Source organism: Oncorhynchus nerka, linkage group LG26 (genome assembly GCF_034236695.1).
Source record: "Oncorhynchus nerka isolate Pitt River linkage group LG26, Oner_Uvic_2.0, whole genome shotgun sequence".
Taxonomy (NCBI): Eukaryota; Metazoa; Chordata; class Actinopteri; order Salmoniformes; family Salmonidae; genus Oncorhynchus; species Oncorhynchus nerka.
The window spans coordinates 22,786,677-22,801,035 of record NC_088421.1 but is presented as its reverse complement, the minus strand read 5'-3'; the positions used below and the strand labels follow the sequence as shown (position 1 = coordinate 22,801,035).

General features: G+C 44.1%; 1 protein-coding gene across 3 annotated transcripts in view; it reads right to left on the bottom strand.

Moving 5' to 3' along the window:
* LOC115122269 (myosin-binding protein C, fast-type-like) overlaps positions 1–14,359 on the bottom strand; it is a 63,316-nt gene that overhangs the window by 47,427 nt on the left and 1,530 nt on the right. For all 3 annotated transcript variants that reach the window (XM_065010267.1, XM_065010265.1, XM_065010266.1), the window contains exon 2: positions 8,457–8,647. In XM_065010267.1, coding sequence (XP_064866339.1) covers positions 8,457–8,478 — 22 coding nt within the window. In that variant the 5' untranslated portion in view covers positions 8,479–8,647. The remainder of the gene's footprint in view (positions 1–8,456; positions 8,648–14,359) is intronic.

Genomic DNA, 14,359 nt, shown 5'->3' with positions numbered 1-14,359 from the left:
GAGCTTGAGACAGACAGATATAAGGGAGGTAATGACACAGGTGATTGAGTCCAGGTGAGACCAATAATTGCTGATGCGCATGACAGGGGAAGGCAGGTGTGCGTGATGCTGGGGAGCCTGGTGCCTTCGAGCAGCAGGGAGGGGGAGAGGGAGCAGGCATGACACTTTAACACGTCTACAACCGTGAGTTAAAGGCAACATGTTGTGTTAATGGCGCTTGGTGACCCTCACAACACCAGAGATATCTACAACCTATAGACGTGTGACATACGTCTGACATACAGTGCATTCAGAAAGTATTCAGACCCCTTCTCTTCTTCCAAAAATGTTTAGGTTACAGCCTTATTCTAAAACGTTTTCAATTGTTATTTTCTCCAATCAATGTACACACAATACCCCATAAAGGCAAAGAAAAAACAGGTTTTAGAAATGTTTGCAAATGTATATAAACAAATATTACATTTACATAAGAATTCAGACCCTTTACTCAGTATTTTGTTGAAGTACCTTTGGCAGTGATTACAGTCTCAAGTCTTCTTGGGTATGACGCTACAAGCTTGGCACACCTGTATTTGGAGAGTTTCTCCCATTCTTCTCTGCAGATCCTCTCAAGCTCTGTAAGGTTGGATGGGGAGCATCGCTGCACAGCTATTTTCAGGTCTCTCCAGAGATGTTCGATCAGGTTCAAGTCCAGGCTCTGGCTGGGCCACTCAAGGACACTCAGAGACTTGTCCCGAAGCCACTCCTGCGTTGTCTTGGCTGCTTAGGGTCGTTGTCCTGTTGGAAGGTAAACCTTCGCCCCAGTTTGAGGCCTGAGCGCTCCGTTCATCTTTCCCTCAATCCGGACTAGTCTCTCAGTCCCCGCCGCTGAAAAACATCCTCACAGCATGCTTCACTGTATTCAAGGTGCCAGGTTTCCTCCAGACGTGAAGCTTGGCATTCAGGCCAAAGAGTTCAATCTTGGTTTCATCAGACCAGACAATCTTGTTTCTCATGGTTTGACAGTCCTTTAGGTGCCTTTTGGCAATCTCCAAGCAGGCTGTCGTGCCTTTTACTGAGGAGTGGCTTACGTCTGGCAACTCTACCATAAAGGCCTGATTAGTGGAGTACTGCAGAGATGGTTGTCCTTCTGGAAGGTTCTCCCATCTCCACAGAGGAACTCTGGAGCTCTGTCAGAGTGACCATCGGGTTCTTAGTCACCTCCCTGACAAAGGTCCTTCTCCCTTGATTGCTCAGTTTGGCCGGGCGGCCAGCTCTAGGAAGAGTCTTGGTGGTTCCAAACTTCTTCCATTTAAGAATGATGGAGGCCACTGTGTTCTTGGGGACCTTCAATGCTGCAGAAATGTTTTGGTACCCTTCCCTAGATCTGTGCCTCGACACAATCCTGTCTCAGAGCTCTACAGACAATTCCTTCGAACTCGTGACTTGGTTTTTGCTCTGACATGCACTGTCAACTGTGGGACCTTATATAGACAGGCTTTTCCAAATCATGTCCAATCAATTGAATTGACCACAGTTGGACTCCAATCAAGTTGAAGAAACATCTCAAGGATGTTGGATGCACCTGAACTCAATTTCGAGTCTCATAGCAAAGGGTCTGAACACTTATGTAAATAAGGTATCTATCTTTTATTTGTAATACATTTGCCAACATTTCTAAAAAACAGTTTTTGCTTTGTCATTATGGGCTATTGTGTGTAGATTGATTAGGAAAACAATTAATTTAATCAATTTTAGAATAAAGCTGTAACGTAACAAAATGTGGAAAAAGTCAAAGGGTCTGAATACTTCCCGAATGCACCGTACATGTCTCATTACTCATAACATTACTCACATGTGATGCTGCACACCCCAAAAAATCATGCATATCAGTATGGGAGAGTGGGTTAAGTTGAGCCAAAGGTTTTTTTTCCATCATTTCATGGAAGAAACCACATGGAAAAAGAAGTAAGCAAGTTAGGTCCAAACAGGTGATTTTCACCAAATCAAATTAATTTATTGTGTTTAGAGGTTTCATGATGCTTGTTTCTAAACCAAAGTAGATCATTTTAAGATTGTTCTATACATCAGTTGTGGTCTCTATAAACTTCAATATGAGGACCTAAACCTAAACCTAAACCTAACCTCCTGTGTGGGCTAATAAAGTCCAAATGTTCAGTGTTAGTAGTTGTATCTAGTATTGTACTTCAATTAGTAATTATATTTCTAAGTGCATAACCTACAGTATGTGATACAAATAAACATCTTTATCTAGACATCAGCATGTGCTTGTTTATCTATAAAAGTCACCATGGTATAAAACTCAGGCTGGAATTTATTGTCATGAATCTTACCCTGGATGCAGTTCTGAAGTGTGGTCACTAGCTGGCACAGTCACAAAGTCATCAAAACCTAAACCTAACCACACTGCTAACCCGAATGCCTAACCCTAACCTTAAATTATGACCAAAAAGCTAATTATTTTCATTCATTTTTACGATACAGACGATTTTGACTTTGCAGCTGGCCCATCTACTGGAAAAAGCTCAGTTCTGCATACGGGGCAAGATTCATGAAAATCAACGTCAACCTGCGTATAATGCAGGCATTTTCACATTTCATAAATATATATATTAACTGTAGCACCAAGCGGGCATATTCACATAAGCACTCAAGAGGAGATTTATATTCAAAGGGTCTATTTATACCGCTGTGCGTGTTGTGGAGTATCAATGGTATTATTGGCATTTGGCGGGCATCTATGCTGGGGGCAGAGTGTGACTGATGGAGTTTCATGGTTTTATGATGAGGATGAAGAGAGTGATGCTTTTGGCAGCATGGGAGTACACTTAAGCCTCTGCTCTCTATAGCGCTCCATCATTTGGCGGTTTTATTTGACAGTTCCGATGATATGAGTTGGGGCGGCAGGGTAGCCTAGTGGTCAGAGCATTGGACTAGTAACCTAAAGGTTGCAAGTTCAAATCCCTGAGCTGACAAGGTACAAAATCTGTCGTTCTGCCCCTGAACAGGCAGTTAACCCACTGTTCCTAGACCGTCATTGAAAATAAGAATTTGTTCTTAACTGACTTGCCTAGTAAAATAAAATAAAATAGAGGTATATATGTCATAGTGTTTTCTGGACAAAGGCAGAAGGAGGGGGAGTAGGCATGGTGGGAGAGTAATGTAAGTTTAATGAATACCATAACATATATGCAGGCCTATATTGCTGGCATCGGGTTTTGCTATGAATAGCATTAATACCACTCTAATGTAGTATTTATTTGTGGTTGTGGTGGGTCCCAGCCAGGTGTACTTGTTTCCACTGTGCAGTAGTTGTGCTGTGTAATTGCTTCAGCTGTCTTTTAACACAGCATGTGTGGGCTATAGAAGTCACTGGGCTGGCAACTATAACTTCACCTGTTTAACCATGTTTTCCAACATGGCAACAGGAAGAGGTGGGAGGACATTTACTAGGGTACTACAGTACTGAGGTAAGCCTGTAAGGGAGCATAGGAAGGGAGGGGAGAGAACCTGGGAGGGAACCTGGGAGGGTAGTATATCACACCGTATTTTATTAGACAGTAATGATGATAAGAATTATAGCCTGTATGCATTCCTCAAGTGATGTCTCTCTCCGCTACCCCTCCCCATCTGCAGGCACGCGTCTGGGGTGAAGGTCTATAGTGGAACAGTGGAGGAGAGAGGATGAGACAGGGTAATAGGAGTGGTAGAGAAGTAAACGGAGAGAGAGGACAATACCAAATACTATTTCGTATTGTCGTAAATATGTATTTTAGAACGTCTTGTAAATAGAAAGCTTTCAACAAAAACCACTTTGGCACAGAGGAAAATGACACCTCTTTAGGGAAGTAGAATCTGCAGAATGGAATAAACGAGACCCCATAAATATCATCCCAAAATGTCTTCTATCTTTTCCATTCATCTCCATTCATTACCATTCCCTCCGCATCTCTCTCCGTGCCTTACCAGAGGGCGCTTAAAATAGGTCTGGCTCAAAGCGCAGAAAAACACTTTTACATTAGAGGACATTACCAAATATTACTGCCAGTGTTCCTATCCGCCACAAAATGCTTACAGAGTGTTTATAAAGTCTTAGTTAATGACATATTGGGGCTTAACGGTTCACACTCTGATTGTGAACTCCTCTGGCTCTCTGTTGACTCTGCATCTGTCTGTAATCCATCAAGCCAGAGCTGCATACATGGGGGGGTATGGCGACGGCCCTGGTATGAGGTAATGCTATACTCACTGCCTCGGTTTCATGAGGGCAGGGTGTGGAAGAGGAGGCTCAGGAGAAGCCAGTCTTTCCCTGCCACTCTGTCCAAGCAGCAGGGCCCAGTCCAGAAGGGGTGGAAAGGGGTGTGGGGAGGGGTGTGGGTAGAGCGGGTCAGTGGCAGTCGGTGCCATTTAAGATTAGGGAGGACGGTTCATTTCAAGGGCCTTAATTCTATTACAGTATATTGGATGACTGTCATTCATATTCCTTTCACCAAGCTCCGTGTAACAGCGATAGGGTTAGACTACGGCATGATATTTGAATTTGTCCTATACCCATCATGAGGTTGCTACATCCTAGCCTACAAATTAAAGTTTAACGTAGGTGCACAGGTCAAGAGACAAATTGGTGTAATCAACGTGACAGACAGTGACACATTCAATATAGCATTGCACACTCTTGCCTGCACCTAACTGATCTAGGGTGTAATCATTAGTCCAAACAGTTTAAAAACATTATGTTTTGCAACTAAAACTAGTTTTTATTGGACAAATACAGGTAGGTCCATCCCGTTTAGTTCCATTTGCTTCTGTTTAAGAAACATTTTGCAACAGAATTGGTGGAATGAATACACCCCTGATCACACAGTTCACTTTCATAGCAGCCATACAAATAGCATCATCACATCTACACGCTCTCCTCCTTTCACATTTTCCCTTCACTTGAGGACTTCAGTGCACAACACAACAGCTGTCTGTGACCAGGCGAAAAAACCTCTCCAAGCCAAACCTTCATACCATAAGGGCTACACAGCCTGCATCATTGTCACCATATTAGCTAACGTCAACATATGCGACATGACCAAAGGTATGTGGACACCTGCTCGTCGAACATCTCATTCCAAAATCATCGGCATTAATATGGAGTTGGTCACCCCTTTGCTGCTATAACAGCCTCCACTCTTCTGGGAAGGCTTTCCACTAGATGTTTAAACATTGTTGCGGGGACTTGCTTCCATTCAGCCACAAGAGCATTAATGAGGTCGGGCACTGATGTTGGGCGATTAGGTCATGCTGAAACAGGAAAAGTCCTCCCCCCCTTCCAAACTGTTGGAAGCACATCTAGAATGTCATTGCATGCTGTAGCATTAAGATTTCCCTTCACTGGATCTAAGGGGCCTAGCCCGAACAATGAAAAACAGACCATTATTTCTCCTCCAACCAACTTTATAGTTGGCACAATGCATACGGGCAGGTAGCGTTCTCCTGGCATCCACCAAACCCAGATTCATCCATTCGACTGCCAGATGGTGAAGTGTGATTCATTATTCCAGACAACGTGTTTCCACTGTTCCTTAATTTCCTTAGTTTCAACCAAATTAATTTGTTCAAAACTGTTCAACTATTGTCTTTCTCTTTGAGTCAATTACTCACCACATGTTATGCACTGCAGTGCTATAGCTAGCTGTAGCTTATACTTTCAGTTTTAGATTAATTCTCTGATCCATGGACAACATGTCAGTTCATGCTGCAAGAACTCTGATAGGTGGGAGGACGTCCTCCGGAAGTTGTCATAATTACTGTATAAGTCTATGGAAGGGGGTGACATCCATGAGCCTCCTAAGTTTTGTATTGAAGTCAATGTATCCAGAGGAGGACGGAAAATAGCTGTCCTTTGGCTACACCATGGTGCTACCCTACAGAGTGCTGTTAAGGCTACTGTAGACCTTCACAGAGTGATTTCATCAGTTATTTGGTGACGTGAATATCTTTAGTAGAGTTTTATCTAAAAAAGATCCCTTTTAAATGTTTCACTATTTGTTTTAAGTTTTATTCACTGATTAGGATGGTTCTCCCCTTCTGAAGAGCCTCCACTTGAAGGGATCATGAAACCCTAAACTTTCACTAATCAAATGGCCCCACCGCAAAACACGTTGGTGGGATATCATAACACTCTATTAGGGACATTTCCCTGCACCGGTCTACTGCTCCAGACCTCCAGGGAGGGGGGTGTAAAGATGCTGATCTTTCACTGCATTACAGAGAATAATTAATTGTGTTATTTTCGCTCCCCTGATGAAGGGAAGCAGCGTCAACAAACAACTCTTCACCTGTTATCACCCCTCATATTGCCTGAGTGTAATTGATACCATGATGTATCTCACAATCATATACTGTATGTCCAAAACACAAGACATTCATGGCTAATCATTAATATCTCTGATAAAATATTCATATTTTCCACAACACTAGGTTGACCAAGCTTAGGTATTCCCTCTCTGGTATGCTCAATCCCCTTCCTCAGGCTAAGCACACAGGCTGCAGAACTATTCTTAATGCTGTTTATCGGGAAGCGTGCTTTCTCCATGTCCCAGTGGCTTCTTGAGTACCAGACAGTCATCATGGGGGAGGGGAAGGCTCCGGGGCTGAGTTGAAGTTCAAAGGGGGGGGCAAGGATTGGGGTTGGTGGAAAAGTAAGGGAGTGCAGTCTAAAGGATGGAATTAATGTGGTGACAGGAACACGATCTACATGATGTCATGATGCTAGATTGGCAACACATGGCTGAGACATAAAGAAATTGGTGTGGGATTACTCTGAGCCGGCCAGGCAGGCAGTATAAACAGGAATAACAGTGGTGAAACGAAGGGTGTGTAAGGTAAGATGACAGAGTACAGTAAAAAAAAAAAAAAAAAAAAAACCATCGTAAATACAGTAAAAGATATTGTATGTCCTTTGAATGCATTTACTGTATATAGTTAATAGTCTATGGTAAGGATCCAAACAGGCCACATTAATCGGTTAGCCCAATGAAAGAGTTCAGTAGAGGTGTAAGTGAAGTAGACAGGCAATCAGGGTCAGATAGATTGAGCCTCTGAGGTGCAGAGAAGTGATGTGATGAGGTCCCACCTGACATGGCATAACCTCCTCCGACACTTCATCTCGTTCATCTTTCTCCCCTCATCTTATCGGTATGCTTTACTATGCTACTGCTCTACTCTGTTCTTCCACACTACACTCTTAGAAAAAAAGAGTTTCAAAAGGGGTTTTCAGCTGTCCCCATAGGAGAACCCTTTTTGGTTCCAGGTAGAACGCTTTTTGGTTCCAGGTAGAACCCTGTAGAAAGGGTTATACATGGAACCCAAAAGGGTTCTTCAAAGGGTTCTCCTATGGGGAAAGCCCAAGAACCCTTTAAGGTTCTAGATAGCACCTTTCTTTCTAAGAATGATTCTTCTCCCTCCCTCCCTGTTTGAGTCTCTCAAATGTCATGTTGCAATGTGATTTACAGTGGTCACTGTTGAAAAGAGACCATGACATATTTTAGATCCCCTCAGATAGACAAACATTACTACATACGGGCAATACATTTCACTGACACTTATGGCAATGTTTTGTCAACAGATGCCGGAGCTGCAATGTCTAGGTCTTCACAACAACTAATTCCATGCATAAAAGACCTACGTATTGCTGGTGTTAATGCTGTCTGAATATAGGCCAACAATGTATAAGTCTTCACACTTGAACCACTTTTCCCCCATATCAACAGTGTGGGTCTATTACAGACATGGGAAGACTTTGTGGTGTAAAAGAGCACAGATCTGTGCAAATAATAACATGAACCTTATTATGATCTATAACCTCATTTTAACAGATATGTGCTATTTTCGATAGTGCCAAATCAATAGTTTGTAGATGTTCAGTAGATCAAATATCTATCAACAACATTTTAACTAACTATCCACTCTAACCATAGACCTAACTTAACCCTTATCATAATGTCTATAATAATAAAAGTTCCAAACTAACTATTGAGACGAGATAGGCCTCTACCTTGACACTGCCTGGACTCTCCACCATCACAAAAACATGCAGATTCTCACTATCTTTCCTGCCATCCACTTTTCTCTTTACCTCACTCTACCTTCATAATGAATGCAACCTATGTGAATTCAGATGATTTCATCACTTTGTCACGCTTATCGTAACATTTCCCAACAGATATACCAATAAACTTCATATATTACTACTTTGAACGCTATGGGGGTATAAAGTGGAAAAACAACAACGTATCCCATTATCAACAACATACTATCTTACGTAGGGAACCAGCCTATGGGAGAACTAGAGAGTCTGTCTTGGTCGATGACAGGAAGAACACTGACCAATATAGATACACAGAAGTCCAAAGAGGACACTAGCTGTACAACAGTACTGAAGCTTATGATATGTAGAACCTGCTTACCTGGCTTCTTGGCTTCGGGCATAGCTGCGATAGTGTGTCTATCTCTTCCTTCGACTGTGTCTCCCTCACTCCTTGTCTGTTAGTGTCTGCTTTTCCTCCTTCATCCCTTTTTATTCCCTCCTCCCTCTCCACTTCAGTCCCCCTCCCCAGGAAAAGGCTGTCAGATGACACCTAGAGGGGATCCAGGAGCTCTGAGGAAAGAAGGAAGGGGTAGAGGGTGAGAAGGAAAGGAAGACAGCATAGAGGTGAATGGGGGTTGGATTCAGTAACGAAGAGGACGACCGGGCTGGAAACTGTTAATTGGTTAACACGGTAGGGCAGGAGCCAGCCCATTACCTAATTGATTTACACACCGATTAGTATTGATTGACAGGTTGATTGTCTGACTGTTCTCTATATCACTTTTGACTGTCTAACACAAGACACCTTAGGCAAGTTTCCATTGACCCAGGTTTATCCAACAAAATCAGTGGTGCCCCACCTGTTTAGTGAAGATATATCAGGACAGCGATCACTCACCTCGGATTAGACTAAGATTTTTTCTTCAACAAGCAGGACACACAGGATGTACTTCAGACACCTGGCAAGGCCAAAATCTCCGTCATTGGCAAGAGAAAGAGATGCAGGAACAGAGGACACAGAGCAGGGTGCCTCGTAAGGATCTGTCAACGGCGAGTGGGAAATCTGCCTTTACCGTCAGTATTACTTGCCAACGCACAATCATTGGACAATAAATTAGACGAGGTACGATCACGAATATCCTATCAAGGGAACATCAAAAACTGTAACATCTTATGTTTCACCGAAACGTGGGTGAATGATGACATGGATATTCAGCTTGCGGGATATACGCTGCACCGGCTAGAAAGATCAGCACAGTCCGGTAAGACGAGACGGGGCGGTCTGTGCATATTTCTAAAGAACAGCTGGTGCCCAAAATCTAAGGAAGTCTCTAGATTTTGCTCGCCTGAAGTAGAGTATCTCATGATAAGCTGTAGACCACACTATTTGCCAAGAGAGTTTTCATCTATATTTTTTGTGGCTGTTTATTTACCACCACAGACGGATGCTGGCACTAAGACCGCACTCAGTCAGCTGTATAAGGAAATAAGCAAACAGGAAACCTCACACCCAGAGGCGGCGCTCCTAGTGGCCGGGGACTTTAATGCAGGGAAACTTAAATCAGTTTTACCTCATTTCTATCAGCATGTTAAATGCGCAACCAGAGGGAAAAAATTCTAGATCACCTGTACTCCACACACAGAGACGCATACAAAGCTCTCCCTTGCCCTCCATTTGGCAAATCTGACCACAATTCTATCCTCCTGAATCCTGTGTATAAGCAAAAATTAAAGCAGGAAGCACCAGTGACTTGGTCATAAAAAAGCGGTCAGATGAAGCAGATGCTAAACTACAGGACTGTTTTGCTAGTACAGACTGGAATATGTTCCGGGATTCTTTTGATGACATCAATCACTGCCTTTATCAATAAGTGGATCGAGGACGTTGTCTCCACAGTGACTGTACGCACATACCCCAACCAGAAGCCATTGATTACAGGCAACATTCGCACTGAGCTAAAGGGTAGAGCCGCCACTTTCAAGGTGCGGGACTCTAACCAGGAAAGCTTATAAGAAATCCTGCTATGCCTTCCGACAAACCATCAAACAGGCAAAGCGGCAATACAGGACTAAGATCGAATCGTACAACACCGGCTCTGACGCTTGTCTTATGTGGCAGGGCCTGCAAACTAATACAAACTACAAAGGGAAGCACAGCCGCGAGCTGCCCAGTGACACGAGCCTACCAGATGAGCTAAATCACTTCTATGCTCGCTTCAAGGAAAGCAACACTGAGGCATGCATGACAGCATCAGCTGTTCCGGACGACTGTGTGATCACGCTCTCCGTTGCCGACGTGAGTAAGACCTTTAAACAGGTCAGCATTCACAAGGCCGTGGGGCCAGACGGATTACCAGGACGTGTGCTCCTGGCATTTGCTAACCAACTGGCATGTCTCTTCACTGACATTTTCAACATGTTCCTAACTGAGTCTGTAATACCAACATGTTTCAAGCAGACCACCATAGTCCCTGTGCCCAAGAACACTAAGGTAACCTGCCTAAATGACCACAGACCCGTACCACTCACATCCGTAGCCATGAAGTGCTTTGAAAGGCTGGCATTGGCTCATATTATCACCATTATCTCAAAAACCCTAGACACACACCAATTTGCATACCGCCCAAACAGATCCACAGATGATGCAATCTCAATCGCACTCCACACTGCCCTTTCCCACCTGGACTACAGCTCAGTGTTCAACACCATAGTGCCCTCAAAGCTCATCGCTAAGCTAAGGATTCTGGGACTAAACGCCTCCCCCTGCAACTGGATCCTGGACTTCCTGACGGGCCGCCCCCAGGTGGTGAGGGTAGGTAGCAACACATCCGCCACGCTGATCCTGAACACTGGAGTCCCTCAAGGGTGTGTGCTCAGTCCCCTTCTGTACTCCCTGTTCACCCACGACTGTGGCCAGGCACGACTCAAACACCATCATTAAGTTTGCAGACGACACAACAGTGGTAGGCCTGATCACCGACAACGACGAGACAGCCTAAAGGGAGGAGGTCAGAGACCTGGCCGAGTGGTGCCAGAATAACAACGTACAGTGCCTTGCAAAAGTATTCATCCCTCTTAGCATTGTTTCTATTTTGTTGAATTACAACCTGTAATTTAAATGGATTTGTATTTGGATTTCATAGAATGGACCTGAACTGCTACTATAGATCTGACCCGAGTGGGCTGAATGATCCATAGTAGAGGTTGACACTTGATTCTTTTAACACTAAAATTCTAATTTGAGATACAAGTTAAGGACCATACACCAACTGGTGCACCCACTCTGATCTTCCAAGGTTCTTAACTTCTCAGTAGGGGCTCATAAGATATTAATGGGTGATTCCTCACAAACTACAACAAAAGAAGGTGATTTCAGAGATTTCCACAAAATGTAATCCATAGAAGGGTCTTTTGGAAGGATTGTTGACACCAATTGTTGCTTTGTAGCAGCTACAGATTAAACATTATGGAGTCTTAAAGGAGGCCTGGGTAAGACCAAAATGTCAAAAATATTCCAAATTCAATTAATTATTTCTCAATTATGCTTTAAGATAAAAATTTCAAATATATGTCAACAATCCTTACTCTGTGGATTAAATTACATTAAAATCTTATTTCGCTCTAGTTTCGTGATGCATCCAGATTATTATTTTTGAAGGTCATTCTACAGTTTCACATGAAGGGACATGCTGTGTACATGGTGCTGATTGTCCTAGTAGTATGGAGGGGTGTACAGAGAGGCAGTACCATTGTCTGAGAGTGGTGACAGAGAGTAATGGGCAGCCCCAGCGAGAGGGAATGGATTCAAAGCAAGAATTTGAGAGAATCACATTGCAGGGGAGTTGCCATGTCCCATAAGCAACGCTCACACATTCAGACAGAAACAGGAATCCTGGGAAGGAAGGTAAAATATACAGGTTTCAAGTGAAACAGGATGGTACATGACTACACTCCTGGGCCTTTTGCTTGTATTGAATGTGTGACAATGTGAGTATCTGTGTAGCCGATTTACTATTATGCTCGCACTCACTCTCTATGTCACAGCAAATAATATATTTGAAGTCCATAACATACATAATTAGTCTCACGGATAACCCTAGGCCTATAAATTATTTAGTAAAAGAAGGGTAATATATTAAGACAGTGAAATAAAAACGCAAAGAATGGGAGCTCAACACATTATGTTTTGAACAAGACTAATCACGTGTTCTTCAATAAGTCACAAGAACACTTCGTTTTTTATATTCGTTTGATGTTCTGCTTTTAGCGTCTGTGCGTCCTTTGTTGTGTTTTATTGTTTTATCAAATTTCCCCGTTGGGAGATTAATAAAGTACTATCTTATTCGACTTTTTTAAACAAAATAAAAAATGTATTCAAATACACGCAAACCACATGTTTACAAAAATGCTTGCATCCTACATTGAGGAACTGTAATGTATTTGTTTTTTTAATGACCTGACTACATCATAGAGGAACAATTGTCCAGACAGAGGATTGAGTTTACGAGTTATTAACCTAACTTCACACAGGTTAATGTTTGTCCGTAGCCCACGCCAAATAAATGAAGGACAATCTATAAAACAACCGTGACCTTCTCTTGTGAAGGCCAGACGTAAGAGAAAGAACAATGGCTAAACCTTGTCTTTTAACTTCCAATGCTCCATCCCCCTGCCCAACCCCCCTCCACAACACTCCGCCAACCACCAGGAAGCCCGGCATCAGAACATTAAAGGCATTCCCGTGATTGGCATATAGCAGGTTGATTGGCATATTGGACCCCGCGAACACTGGGTACTGGTAAATTCAACACAACCAGCTAATAGCCTAACACACACATGACACGTCTGTGCGTTTCGCTACAATACATAATTGGACAATTGGACAATTGTTCCTCTGGTCAGCGGGGTGGTGGCACCGGGATCCTCATCTCTCCCAAGTGGTCATTCTCTCTTTCTCCCCTTACCCATCTGTCTATCGCCTCCTTTGAATTCCATGCTGTCACAGTTACCAGCCCTTTCAAGCTTAACATCCTTATCATTTATCGCCCTCCAGGTTCCCTCGGAGAGTTCATCAATGAGCTTGATGCCTTGATAAGCTCCTTTCCTGAGGACGGCTCACCTCTCACAGTTCTGGGCGACTTTAACCTCCCCACGTCTACCTTTGACTCATTCCTCTCTGCCTCCTTCTTTCCACTCCTCTCCTCTTTTGACCTCACCCTCTCACCTTCCCCCCCTACTCACAAGGCAGGCAATACGCTCGACCTCATCTTTACTAGATGCTGTTCCTCCACTAACCTCATTGCAACTCCCTCCAAGTCTCCGACCACTACCTTGTATCCTTTTCCCTCTCGCTCTCATCCAACACTTCCCACACTGCCCCTACTCGGATGGTATCGCGCCGTCCCAACCTTCGCTCTCTCTCCCCCCGCTACTCTCTCCTCTTCCATCCTATCATCTCTTCCCTCTGCTCAAACCTTCTCCAACCTATCTCCTGATTCTGCCTCCTCAACCCTCCTCTCCTCCCTTTCTGCATCCTTTGACTCTCTATGTCCCCTATCCTCCAGGCCGGCTCGGTCCTCCCCTCCCGCTCCGTGGCTCGACGACTCATTGCGAGCTCACAGAACAGGGCTCCGGGCAGCCGGCGGAAATGGAGGAAAACTCGCCTCCCTGCGGACCTGGCATCCTTTCACTCCCTCCTCTCTACATTTTCCTCCTCTGTCTCTGCTGCTAAAGCCACTTTCTACCACTCTAAATTCCAAGCATCTGCCTCTAACCCTAGGAAGCTCTTTGCCACCTTCTCCTCCCTCTTGAATCCTCCTCCCCTCCCCCTCTCTGCAGATGACTTCGTCAACCATTTTGAAAAGAAGGTCGACGACATCCGATCCTCGTTTGCTAAGTCAAACGACACCGCTGGTTCTGCTCACACTGCCCTACCCTGTGCTCTGACCTCTTTCTCCCCTCTCTCTCCAGATGACATCTCGCGTCTTGTGACGGCCGGCCGCCCAACAACCTGCCCGCTTGACCCTATCCCCTCCTCTCTTCTCCAGACCATCTCCGGTGACCTTCTCCCTTACCTCACCTCGCTCATCAACTCATCCCTGACCGCTGGCTACGTCCCTCCCGTCTTCAAGAGAGCGAGAGTTGCACCCCTTCTGAAAAAACCTACACTCGATCCCTCCGATGTCAACAACTACAGACCAGTATCCCTTCTTTCTTTTCTCTCCAAAACTCTTAAACGTGCCGTCCTTGGCCAGCTCTCCCGCTATCTCTCTCAGAATGACC